Source organism: Sorghum bicolor, chromosome 2, assembly GCF_000003195.3.
Source record: "Sorghum bicolor cultivar BTx623 chromosome 2, Sorghum_bicolor_NCBIv3, whole genome shotgun sequence".
NCBI classification, from domain to species: domain Eukaryota; kingdom Viridiplantae; phylum Streptophyta; class Magnoliopsida; order Poales; family Poaceae; genus Sorghum; species Sorghum bicolor.
Window position 1 is genome coordinate 73,941,986 of NC_012871.2, and position 13,149 is coordinate 73,955,134.

General features: G+C 49.7%; 2 protein-coding genes across 3 annotated transcripts; one reads left to right on the forward strand and one right to left on the reverse strand.

Moving 5' to 3' along the window:
* Positions 4,488-5,462, forward strand: LOC8063502. The gene is made up of 2 exons (XM_002461022.2): positions 4,488-5,009; positions 5,071-5,462. Exons 1-2 carry the CDS (start codon positions 4,708-4,710, stop codon positions 5,276-5,278), a joined length of 510 nt encoding a protein of 169 aa, XP_002461067.2. The 5' UTR covers positions 4,488-4,707; the 3' UTR covers positions 5,279-5,462.
* LOC8079360 lies at positions 9,242-12,879 on the reverse strand. 2 transcript variants are annotated; one of them, XM_021452186.1, is made up of 3 exons: positions 12,723-12,879; positions 11,632-12,041; positions 9,242-9,845 (listed from the first exon to the last, which is right to left on the reverse strand). In XM_021452186.1, the coding sequence occupies exons 1-3, from the start codon at positions 12,727-12,729 to the stop codon at positions 9,516-9,518; spliced, it is 747 nt and encodes a 248-aa protein (XP_021307861.1). In that variant the 5' UTR covers positions 12,730-12,879; the 3' UTR covers positions 9,242-9,515. The 2 variants fall into 2 exon arrangements, with proteins under 2 accessions (XP_021307861.1, XP_002463220.2); XM_002463175.2 differs by lacking the exon at positions 12,723-12,879 and adding an exon at positions 12,355-12,678.

The following is a 13,149-nucleotide window of genomic DNA, read 5'->3' on the forward strand; positions in this document are numbered from 1 at the left end:
CCTAATAAATATTTGTATGCCTGTTTACTAGTGAAGAGATTACCCACATATAGCTCCATTGATCCATCTGTTGATCAATTGTGCGCAGAGTTAAAAGCTTTTCCTCTAGAAGAACAAGCTGCTGGAGCCTGGGAGTGGGAGGTGACTACTGACTAGAGAGAGGGGATGGGAAAAATAAATTATTTTCCACATTTATCAGAATGAAAGCAGACAGAAATTCTCAGATCTCTAGCAAAAGAATATAATTGAAGCCTGAAATAATGCCGGAATATTTAGGTTCGCTAGCAGATACGTACATCATCATTGGTTCAGCAAGCATTATTTTGAAATGCATGCTTGGTCATGCTACTGGCCTTAGCAAATACAGTACTGTATTGTCTCACAGAAGACCAAATGACTAGTTGCGGTTGTAGACCTATGGCTATGGGCCCCGAAGCGAACACGCTCGGCCGTGGTGCCGTTGGATTGGAACTCAGCCGAACATGCCACGGTGGAAATGCGGAACATCCCGGCCGCGCTCTCGGCTGTCGGCGCGCAGCAGAACCCTGCCAACTCGGCAACTCCCCAAGGTTTGGCGTCAGCCATTGGAATAATGGGTGGAGGCAATGCAAGTCCGACTGGCTGCCGAAGCAGACCAGAGAACTCAGGACCCGTTGCGGCTGTGCCTGTGCGGCGAGGCGCGCGGGTGTTTGTTTCGGAATGAAATCGGGCGGATGGTGCGCGGCGGCACACCCCCGATCAGCTGGCCATTTCGATCGATCCATGTGTTGTTTACACTGCCGGCCGGCGCCTACTGCCGAGGAGGCCCCGTGACTGTCACATTCGGGGTTTTTTCTTTTCTTTTTCCGCTCGTCGGCTCGCACCGCAACGATGAACGTACGTGTCCTTCCTTGAAACATAAACATGCGCGCTCAGCTGTCACGGTCGGCCTGTCAAATCTATCCTTGTCATCTCTCACGGTAACAGCGCTCGATCGGATCGGATCGGACCGGACCAACAGGGACGACGACGCACGCCGGCCCGTGGGTGGCATATATATGCATGTGCCACCGCGCGCGCTGGTTGTTGCACTGCCACGTCTGCTCTCGCTGTCAGTGTCAGATCACCGGAGTCCGGAGACCTAGCTGCTGTTCCCGGGAATCAGTCTAGTCCGTCGTGCAAGCCGGCCCGTGTGCTCTGCCTAGCTTATCCGCTTCATCTTGCACATCACAGGCTTTCACAGCGCCACACACGCATCGTCGCCGTCGCCGTCGCCTGGATCGTCGTCAGCCCATGGCTTGAAGCAACCGCGCTTTTAACGAGCCCGACAAGGTTCTCTCCATACTCGACGCCAGGCTATTACTAAAATGATGTTGACTAATGACCCGAATAGTAGTAACAGGAGAAGTCCACAAAAATCTTGTATGAAAAAAAAAACAAATTATCGACATTTTCTTTTCTGGGAAAACCAGAGTGTGAATCCGAGCTTAACACAGTAGGGTTAATTTTTGATTGGCACATGGAGACGAAGTTTACCCTCATATATATATAAACAATGCATGCTTACAAATTCAGAGCACGTAGATTATTCGTTCCCATTGTCGCTACATTAGTAATATCTTGATTATATTTGATATGTATACTGCATTACATTATACGCATGAAGGACAAGAGCTAAATGACGCAGATTAAGAAGAGACAGTACTTGGGAATTTATTACAAGCTTATTAACCCGTGGTCGCGGTCCTCCTCCTCGTCATCGTCCTGCGAGTAGAACTCGACGATGTCGGAAAGGTCATCAGCGGCAGCGACGGAGTCATCATCGTCTCCGCCGACTCCGTCGCGGGCCTTGGTGGCCAGCCACAGCAGGTGCTCGAACAGCAAGGCGTCGACGTCGACGGCGACGCCTCCGCCGGGGGCCCGCCTCCCCACGGCCGCCAGCAGCCGGCGCACCGGCCCGGCCTCCAGCACAGCGGGGTCCACGTGGAACACGCTCTTCTTCGCCCTCCCCTTCGCCGTCGTCCCGACCTCCACCCTCACCTCCGCCGCCGCCGCCTCGGCCTCGAGCGCCGGCGCGGAGTCCAGGCGGCGGTATGCGCCCGCGCGGTGCGAGCGCGTCAGGAACGCGTAGCAGCAGACCGCCGAGGGCCGCGGGGACGGGGCCTCGTCGCCGCCGGCGGCGTCATGATGGCGGTGGGGCATGGCGCGCGCGCGCGCAAGCCGTTTGCTCGTTTCTGTGTGCGCCTGTTTGCGTTTGGGTTGGGGTGTGCTTTTCTTGGATCGGCGCGTTTTAAGCCGGAGAGGGTTTGGAACTAACGGTCGGACAGTGCGGCCGGCGGGTTTCCTACCGTGGTGGCTTCGGATCCTGGCCTGGGTTGCAGTGGTGCAGGGAGAGGGGTGTCTCTGCTTTTTACTAGTTTTTTTTTTCTTTTGGAGGAAATAAAACCTTCTTTGAATTTAGCGAATTTTTTGCGGAAAGGAATTCAGCGGAATTTGATTGGGAGTCCAAAGCTAATATGTGGTGTCCCACTGAATTTTGAATTCGAGAGATTACATGGTCCTTGCAGTGGACAAACGAACTAGTGTTTAACCCGTGTCCACAGTCATATTTAACTTTTTCTTAGGCGTTGTTTAGTTCTTAAAATTTTTTAAGATTTCTCGTCACATCGAATTTTGCGGCACATGCATGAAACATTAAATATAGACGAAAACAAAAACTAATTACACAGTTTGTCTGTAAATCGCGAGACGATTTTTTTAACTCTATTTAGTCTATGATTGGACAATATTTACCACCAACAAACGAAAGTGTTACAGCCTTAATAAGAAAAGAAATGTAAACGAGTTTGTGATGCCAAATCTTAACCCGTGTCTCCATGAGTGAGTTGGTTAACGATACAGTGACGGTTCGGTATTCAACACCGGTCGAGGCTGGTAGCTAGCCTAATCAATCGATCGCACTACATTCCAAACCCCCGCCGGCACGGCACTAACACACACACACCTTCCCTTCCCACCCTTGTCTTGTAGCAAGTGTGTAAACAAACCTGCCCCATTATAAAACCGGATTAGCTCAATGGTTAGCGTCGAGTAGATCGAGCAGACAACAGAGCCCGTGGTTGTTAGGCAGGTGCCCAGGTTCCGTTCCTCGCAGTCGCATGTGAACTGAACCAAGGCCGAAGCTTCCGGGTACGATGTTTGTGCCAAACAATTCCAAATAAATTCTAAAAATCCACTCATACATGTATGTATATATGAAAAGGTGGGGGACTTTAGTCCCACCTTACTACTTCAAGTGGAGTGAGGCCAACTTAAAAAGTTGAGCTATCTCCATCTTGTTGAAGCAATTGGGGAGAGGAAAAGGAAGAACCACACACGCGCGCGCTCGCCTTGCCGGGCGGGGCGGTGTGAATTGTCCGGCGATTTCCCAGGCCTATTTGGTAAGCAATTATTTTGTATTATGGCAAGTGCGTAAACGGCAGGTAAAGTTTCCATAATACAGGCCTATTTGGTAAGCAATTATTTTGTATTATGGCAAGTGCGTAAACGGCAGGTAAAGTTTCCATAATACGGTGATTGATTGCTTGTCTATTTGTTGCGTGCGACGCGTGTATAAATATGGGGCGAGACGTCGTCCTTTACACCGGAGATTCATCTCTTCCTCGCCACACTACTGCGCTACCGCCGTCTTCCCCATCCCGTCGCCGACGTGCCATCGGTGTCGGGAGAGCAGGCTCCGAAGCCTACGTCTCCTCGCGTCCCTGCACGGGGTAGGGGGCGTATCATGTTTTTGGGAAGCGCCGTCGCGACTGCTCGCTGGACGTCTTCTTCCCACTACGCCCGGTGTTCGCCGATCTCTATCGACGGTCTTCTTCTTCTTCCTTCGCGCCGACAACCCCACATATCTATCCTTTCCGTGTTATTCGGTTTCATATTATTTCTGTTGCTAGCACTAGATTCTGTAAACTTGGTTTAAACCATAGTGCTAGTTTCGATTCATATATCTGTGATACATGTTGTTAGCCTTTTTCTTATTGTCAGAATTAATTTATGCATCACTAAATTGCTTTTATTTCCAACATATGATACGCCGATTCTTATTCCCCTGCCATCACTCATCGAGGTATGACAGCAGGAGTAAGTAAACACGTCAGGTGAACGGATTTTCACCATTCACGTATAATTGAGTACGTACTTTGAGTGACAAGATCCATGGGTCTGGTAGAGACGTGGAGTGGTAGTGGTAGGTCAGGCCTCGTCGTCCCGTTGGATCGTGCGTCGCGACCGGCGCGCATGCAGTGGCCGCCACGAATCAGTGGCTCTCGACGCAGGTGCCGTCGATCGGCCACCTGCGTCGTGCCCTCCAACAGCCCGGCGACGTATGGCACTCGATCGCGTGCAATCAACTCCTCCGCCACGCCTCGCCTCGTAATGAGTAGTGACATGCGTCTGCTGGTTTTTTTTTTTTATTTACCAAGCAGCAGCCGACGTGGCTTGACACGTGCGCTGGCACGTCACCGCGCTCCGGGCCGCCGAGGGGCTCCTGAGCCCAACACGTGTCGCCGGACGTGTCCGCCCGCACGAAGAAAGCTCCCGGCCAGTCCATCCATGGCCATGGGTCCGGTCCAGAGGGGGGTCGCCTAACTTCGCTCGCTTCGCTCCACCGGTTCCAGCCGCGCGCGCGGCAGACGTCTCTCGATCACCACCGGCTTGCAGCAGCCCGCGGCAATGAGAGGCAACAGGAACGGCAAGAAGGGCAAGGGTGGCGCCGGCGCCGACGGCGACGCCGCCGCGCGGCCGGTGGCGACCTGCATGGCCGCCGCCATCGTCTCCGTCGTCGCGCTGCTCGTCGTGGCGTCGGTTCTGCTGTTCCTGCTGTCGCCGCCGGGGGTGCCGGGGACACCTGGGAACGGCCCGCCCCGTGAGCCGGTGGAGCTGGCGATCGGCCTCGCCGGGCACGAGCGCTGGCTGGACGCGCTCCGCGCCTGGGCCAAGCTCGCGTGCTTCAACATCCGGCACGCAGAGCCGCGGTAGATGATTATCTGTTTATATTAATAAACAAGTCTGTTTATTAATTATCTGTTTATTAAGGTACCATCTGGTGCGGAGCCCGGCGTCGGTGGCGAAGGCGGCGAAGAAGACGCTGGAGATGGGCAAGGAGACGGTGGAGCACACGGCGGAGTCGGCGGCCAGGGCCACCGAGGAGGCCCTGGAGAGGACCACCGAGAAGGTCAAGAGGAAGGTCTCTGGCTCGCGCTCGCCGGCGGCGCGGCGCCCTGATGGTGATGGAGACCTTTGAACACAAAAGCTTACTCTGTAGCCTATAGAGGTCCTAGCATGTAGTAGCGTGTAAAATTGTCAAGAACGTACCTGTCACTGTCAGTTCAAAACGTTTTGCAAGTTTGCGACGTGAACGTGTTCTGCACCAGGTCGATTATGAGATGTAAACGTATTGCGATGCAGATCGATGCTTGCAAATTCAGTGAGCCGGTACTGTACCATGGCATGCAGAATGCAGAGATGCAGATGAAATGTCGCCAGTGTACCATGGAGTACTGCTCATTGACGAGATACCATACCAAGCTCGCACGGCTTTAATAAACTCTTAAGTAAAACTGGGGGCAAAAAACGAGACAAACACATAAGCCGAGGAAGGTTCACATTCAACCGACGGCAAGCAAAACGGGTCAATTGCCGGCTTACTCAAGTAGCTTTCTCGATTCAGGAAGAGATAGATCATGAGAAGAGACAAGAGAGATTAGATTCTGCCCTATTATGGAACTAGAAAATAGAAGTGACCGCGAGAGAAACCAAATGATCAGCGACCGTTGGGAATGATGAGGCTGTGACAGTCGTTCATTCCGGGCAGATATCCCTGAAAATTGGGAGCCTGCGACGACGGGCACTGTGCCCGTAAAGAGCTTCAGTGATTTCATCGTCCTCGACGGCTGGTTCTGGCTCTGCAGATGACTTGAGAGCTGAAGGCATAGCTTCTGGTCCTTGCGTTGAGAGCTCTGTATTGGTTACTACGCTGCGCTCTGGCAATTGGAGGTCAGCCGAAAGATTGATGGAGGTAGAGGCGCCGGGAACCATAGGCGACGGCACCGCATTTGCACCAGCAAGAGCAACGGATGGTGCATGCGGCTGGCAACTCGGAGGGTCTTCCAAGGCGATGCTAGGAGCAGCGGCGACCTCTCTAATCTCCGCCTCAAGACGGGGCAGTAGAGACTTCATATCATCATAAAGATCAAGCTCATCGGCAGATAGTGTTCTCATCTCGCGTGCCAAATCAAGACGAAACATAACCTTCAATGCATATTCCATTTCAAGTGCAGGCGACAAGGGCTCCTCCTCCTCCCCGTCCTCCTCATCCTCCTCCTCCTCATCATCATCATTAACTTCTCCAATCTCCACCTCAAGACGGGCCAATTGGGATTTCAGAAAAATGATCAGATCAAGCTCACCCGCGGAGAGTGTTCTCTTCTTGCGTGCCAAATCAAAATGAAACAAAATCTCGATTGCAACTTCCTTTTGAAGTGCAGGCGACAAGGGCTCCTCCTCCTCCTCTTCCTCCTCCACCACCACCTCCTCCTCCTCCTCAACAGCATGCGCCCCATCGGCATTATCCTCCTCTTCCTCCTTGACAGCATCCGCCCCATCGGCATTATCCTCTCCAATCTCCGCCTCAAGACGGGGCAATATGGACTTCATATCATCATAAAGATCAAGCTCATCGACGGAGAGTATTCTCATCTCGCGTGCCAAGTCAAGACGAAACATAATCTTCAATGCAGCTGTCATTTTAAGTGAAGGCGATAAGGGCTCCTCCTCCTCCTCCTCCTCCTCCTCCTCCTCAACAACAACAAAAACATCCGCCCCATGGGCATTAACTTCTCCAATCTCTGCCTCAAGACAGGGCAATTGGGACTTCAGATGAATGATCAGATCAAGCTCATCGTCAGAGAGTATTCTCTCCTTGCGTGCCAAATCAAGACGAAACAAAATCTCGATCGCAACTTCCATTTTAAATGCAGGCGATAGGGACTTCACATCATCGGTGGAGAGCATTCTCTTCTCATGTGCATCTAAATAAAACAAAATAAACTTTGCAACTACCATTTGCAGTGCAACTTCCATTCGAAGTGTAGGCAACAGAGGCTCCTCCTCCGGCAATGCAACTTCCATTTGAAGTGCAGGCGACAGAGGCTCTTCCTCCTCCGGCAACGAGGACGGAAGGGCAGCAGATGGGTTACCCGAAGAAGCGCCGACAACTGCATCCGCCCCATCGGCATCAGGCACACAAGTGGCCAGCCCAGGCTGCTGGGGAGAGCACCCAGAGGGCGAGGACATGCACGGAGGCTGGAGAGAGGTGGTGGAGACCTCGTCCCGCGGCGAACAGTACCCGGAACTGGAGCTGGCCGAAGAGTGGTCTACCACGACCTTGGCGACGACGGCTGATGAATCGTGGCCAACCGGCCATTGGAACGAGGGCTCACGGTGGGGCTGCCAGGAAGAGGGTGCGACGGCAGCGGCCCCGGCGAAGGTGGCAGCCCGCGATGGCGAGCCCCCGGAACTGCATCTTGGAGCCCCCTTGCGTTGGCGTCCACTCCAGGTCGGCAGTGGCCGTGGCCCCCGCATCACCCGAGGCGCCATCCGCGCAGGAGGTCAAGTGAACCAGGGCGGCCGAAGTCGATGACGGGCGGAGACTGGCCGGCGCGGGCAGCAGGCTGGACGCGAGGGAGCAGGAGGAGGAGAGGACGGGAGGGGAAATATGGAGGCCTCCGGCTCCGGGGCCGGGGTGGCCGCCGGGGCGGCTCACCGGCAGGGCGGCGACGTGGAGAAGGGGAAAAAAAATCTTGGAGGAAGGGATTTGGACAAAAGAATGATGCTAGTGAACCATATGTTTGCCTCTTCGGTTGTTTTGAACCGACTGACAGTGCAAAATGTATGTTGTAGTATTTTTGTTTGTATTTGATAAATATTGTCTAATTATAGATTAACTATATTAAAAGATTTTTATTTTGCAAATTACATTTAAACCATATAGTTAGTTATTATTTTTATCTATATCTAATGCTCCATATATGCGCTATAAGATTCGATGTAAACGAGAATCTGGAGTTTTTTGTAAAAATTTTTTGAAAGTAAACGAGGTTTGGCTTATAGAATGCCTAGTCCATAACTCCACACAGTGTTGTGTTGCAATTTGAAGACTTGGGACACGTTCTGTGCAGGACTGTTAGTAAACGTCTACATAAGGATATTTCCAGTAGATATTTTGTTATGCGGCCTTCAAAAGCACCACTTCACCTTCAATGGTTCTAGTGGAGTGTTTCATTATGTGGTTTCCAAAAGTGCCTCTTCTTTAAAGATTCAATTTGATGAACGAAACAACATCTCTCAATGCATATTTATATTTCGGTTTCACATGCTAAGCCAAAGCATTTAAATTTTTCATGGTGCTATCAGAGAAAGATTGAGGATGAAACAAAACGCTCCCAGTGAAGTTTTATTCTGGATTCATAGCGATCCTAATAAAACCCAACTCTTTTCTCCGGTCATAAATTTCATGCTATGCCACCAGTTTTGCCTATGTGGCATGTTATTTAGTAAGAATGAAACTTACACTTAGAATTGCCTTAATTTTGTGATGGTAATGACTAAAACTTCACAGCAATTTTCTACCTTTTCAAGCCACTACTATTAAAAGGGGGGCCTCGGCTTCGGTCCTTAGACCATTATTATTGTGAAGTTTCATGCTACAATTTTCAGCCACACTAACTAAAGCGGTCGGGACTGTTGATGCAATAGAGTTTCATAATGCACAATTCATTTTGGAGTTTTACAGGCTACCAATAGCATTTAATTACAATGCATAGGATTGGATGTGGTCATATGAAATGAAACACTCCAACCCCAATGCCATTTTGAACATATTTCATAGTTTTGGAAACATTGTACATCCAATTTTATCCCGATGAAGTTTGCATGTAACTTGTTGGCTGGCAGAAATCAATTGCTGGAATGTTTATTTACGCTAGTAGCTAGTACATCTGCCATCCCTCATTCAATAAGCTGATTCACATATCCACTCAGGTATGCCTGTTCGCTTGTCTTATCAAGCGTACATTTTTTTTGCCAGTCAGTTGTGTTTTTCTCTCACAATAAATCAGTCAACGGTAATTTCATCCATCACTTAACATGCTAGTATGCGTATGATGCGAGGCACTCATCGAGTGGGTATGGAAAACCTGCATCTCAGTTCCACAGGGCCAAAAAAAGGCTAAATTCATATATATGCTAAGGTTCACCTCCAACCAACGGCAAGCAAAACGGGCCAATTGCCGGCTTACTCAAGTAATGTATATCATAGCTTTCTCACTTAATGAAGAGATCAATAGAAGAGAGATTCTCCTTTAGCAAACTAGAAATAATCCTCCAGCTACCAAGACTATGGGTACAAGATAGATAAACAGAATATACAGCTAGAGCCGAAATGCATCCATCAGCAATGTTCAGCATGCTGAGGCTGACACTCATTCTGGACAGATCTCCCTGAAAATGGGCAGCCTGCGACGACCACTGTCACCGTAGAGAGCTTCAATGATTTCATCGCCCTCCACTGAAGGTTCTGGATCAGCAGATGACTTGAGAGCTGAAGGCGTAGCGTCTGGTCCTGGCGTTGGGAGCTCTGCATTGGTCGCTACGATGCTGCCCTCTGGCAACTGGAGTTCAGCAGGAAGCTTGGCCAAGGTGGAGGCGCCGAGAACTGTAGTAGGAAGATTGCTACTTGTCTGTGGCGCGGAGACAAAAGAAATGCGGTTTTCTGAATCCTGAAAACCTGGTGCGCCAGTAAGCCGCCCAGCCTATGCAACATATATATTATAATAAATAAACAAGTAAAAATATGTTAGTATAAATTCCAGTCAAGGGAATTGGGCAAAAGAATGATGCTAGTGTGCATTATCTATGGTTGCTTTGATTATCAGTTATGCACTGATTCTGAAAAAAAAAATGCTAAACCATTGGATAAGACAGACAGGTCAGCTAAAAGAATGGGGAAAAAAAACTCAGCACATCAGGGCATGTTCAAATGCTGACATTGGGTCTTATAAAATGCGTAGTCCACATACTCTCTTTGTATTGCAACTTGCATACTTAGGGCATGTACAATGCAGGAATGTTTAAATAGATGTTTAAAGACAGAAAAATTAAGCGCCTACATACGAGTCCTAATTTACGATGGCAACAACTGAATTTTCACACCAATCTCCATTTTTTTCAAGCTGCAAATTTTAGTTGTTTTTCTGAAAAAGGACCTCATGCATTGGTGCTTGAGCTAGCACTGATGCCACTACAAGAGCTCGTCAAGGTGTCGTCTACCAGGGCACGGAAACCAGTAAGGCAGTAACTGCCTGCAAGCGCCCAAGCAAGCATCGGCGTTGTGCATGCTCTTAAGCAGCTATGCCACAGCAAAAGCTAGTTTAGGCACCAGGGCGCGGAAAACCAGCAAGGCAGAAACCACCTGGAAACACCCATGCAAGCATCGGCGTTGAACATGCCCTTAAGCAGTGATGCGCCGATGCCACGACAAAAGCTAGTTGAGACATTGTCCATCAGGGCATGGAAAACCAGCAAGGCAGTAACCGCCTGCAAGCGCCCAAGCGTGTTGATGTTGTTTCCAACTAAAGCAGGCAGTAACGGACCTATCTGTCTGGTAATGCCCCTCAAAGGACATTACCTAACATGAATAGCCTGATAAGGAAGATATAGAAGAAATTTACACTTGAGCTTTGACATCAGAACTGGATTAACTACTTCGCATAGTAATATTAAATGACAAGAATACACATAAGTCATGTATGTCTGAAATGTAATGGGATCTCCAATGTTGTAAAATGGTGGATAGCAACATTTTGGGGATGTGGCTTCCTCTATGGAAACAAAGGGACCACAAATAACCGAACCAGATCCTAAACTCTGTCCTTTTCTGAAGAGAATAACACCATGAACTTCTCTTTCATTAGAAAGAATAGAAGCAATGTACTTTCCAGAAGCTCATTAAAGCAAATCCATAACTATTCACAGAGTACGTCACACTAAAATTAAATAATGCTCAGTGTGACACATTCCCTAAAATCTGAAGTCGTTAGTAAACGATAATGATAATGAACTAATTCTCATAATATCTTAATAAATTGTCAATCTGTATATCTAGAACTAGAATCAAGGTAACCACAGCAAATGCTACTGTCCGTGCAAAAGCAAATTGTCTGAGATATTGCATTAGAACATGTGTATTCTCTCAGCAAAAATGTGGTCCACATGTGCATAAGTTGGCTTGATGAAACCTATGTCTTGTGTTAAACCGCTTTGAGCAACCCTTAACTCCAAGGACTCAGTTCAACTACATTCCACACTATAGTTAACAGGAAATTCCTTGAAGCAAAGCATTGGAATCATGCAACCATGGCAACCAAACTAATCTTGCCTATGATCCAACCACTAGGGCCAATCACAAATCATTACTACGCTTCAGCTATTGATGATCCAACCACTAGGGCCAATCACAAATCATCACTACGCTTCAGCTATTGACTAATCAGACCCCAAATTGCCAATAAAACTAGATCTGGAGAGCAGCACAAGTACCTCATGTTTGGAGCCGTAGTGGCCACCGCCAGGTGCCCAAACCCCATCATCCGCTACCAGGTACCCCGCCCTCATCTGCGGCGGCGGCGGCGCCGACTGCGGGGAGTAGAGGAGGACGCGGCTGTCGAGGTCCGCGGAGGCGGCGAAGCAGGAGCGGCGGTAGCGGAGGAGCGAGGCGTCGAACCCGAGTTCGAGACCGCCGGAAGACGACGATGAAGTGTACCCAGACACGCCGCCGTCCCCACCGGCCACGGCGTCAAAGGCCGGCGTGAGGTAGGTCCTCAACGACGGCGAAGAGAGTCGGCGCTGCCGCCGCCGCGCCGCTGACTCGCCCGCCCACCTGCTGCTGCCGGGGGACGCGGGGACGTACTCGAAGTCCATCGCGGCGTGCCCGTAGCTCTCACGCGGAGCTGCGCACCAAATCGCCGCAAGGGTTAACGCCTGGAGAGGGGGCGAGATTGGGAAAGCGAGAGATTCGCGGATGCGGGTTGAAATTTGAAAGAAAATTGGACTCCTTCGAAATTTCGGGACTGCGAACCGGAAAGAAAAAAAGAAAAAAAAAAACTCCCTCGAAAACGTCCACGCGGCCAACGAGAGTTGCGGGGACTCACGATGAATCCGCGGTTGCGTTCGCAAGAGCAAATTCCTTTCGCGGGGCTCGAGGGGTTCGAAAAAAAATCATAAAAATCATAAAACTTTGAAGGAAAAAAAAAGAGTTCATACATTGGACTACGAGACCGGATCCTCCAAATACTGCAGCACGAGCTAGCAGTTCCTGAAGTCCAAACCCTTGAACTGTGCAGCACAAACTGGCAGATCAAGATCTAATAATGTAATGGATTCAAACGAGTCCAGGAACAAATCAGGAACGGATCAAAAAACGGAGCAACCTGGATCTCTCATTCACAAACAACAAAAAAATGGACAGAATCAGTCCACAAGAAAACCTCGGTAAGAGCGCATTGATTGAACTAGCTCCAGAAGTTCTATTATTAGCATTAATAAAAAACAAATGAATGAAAAGGCACATAAAAAGTCCAAACTTTAGATCATGATGGGGATTGAGACGGCGATACGAGGCTGACGCTAACCTTGCATCGCCGGCAGCTTCTGGAAGGCCTCCTCAGTCCAAGCTACTTTCCGCCGCTCTCGCCCGCAAGGTCAGGCAGCCATTGGTGGCGGCTGCTTGTTCGCTTCGGCCGGGCGGGAAGTTTTCGGAGAGTGAAGACGAAGCGAGGCGGATGCGAAGGAAAGCGAGGCAGGCCAGGTCAAGTACACGTGGCCCTTGCTGCTTCTCCTCGGATTCCTTTTACTTGGGCTTGGCAGTTACTTGGGCAGTTGGGCCTGCACTTCATTTTACATGGGCTACAAACATAACAGTCCAAATCAATCAAAATGCGTCACTTGGGCATGAATCTGGTAATGCTGGTCGTCGTTTGGATCCAGACAGCTAATAATTATTAGCTGGTGCCTGAAGGAAGCCAGTTAATAACTTTTCATTAGTTATAAATACTCCTT

What these genes read in the sequence shown, in the direction of transcription:
- LOC8063502 (XM_002461022.2), top strand. Translation starts at nt 4,708, where the DNA reads ATGAGAGGCAACAGGAACGGCAAGAAGGGCAAGGGTGGCGCCGGCGCC. An exon ending in ATCCGGCACGCAGAGCCGCG is followed by an intron (nt 5,010 to 5,070) that starts GTAGATGATTAT and finishes CTGTTTATTAAG; the next exon opens with GTACCATCTGGTGCGGAGCC.
- LOC8079360 (XM_021452186.1), bottom strand. An exon ending in ACTACGGCTCCAAACATGAG is followed by an intron (nt 9,846 to 11,631) that starts GTACTTGTGCTG and finishes TATGTTGCATAG; the next exon opens with GCTGGGCGGCTTACTGGCGC.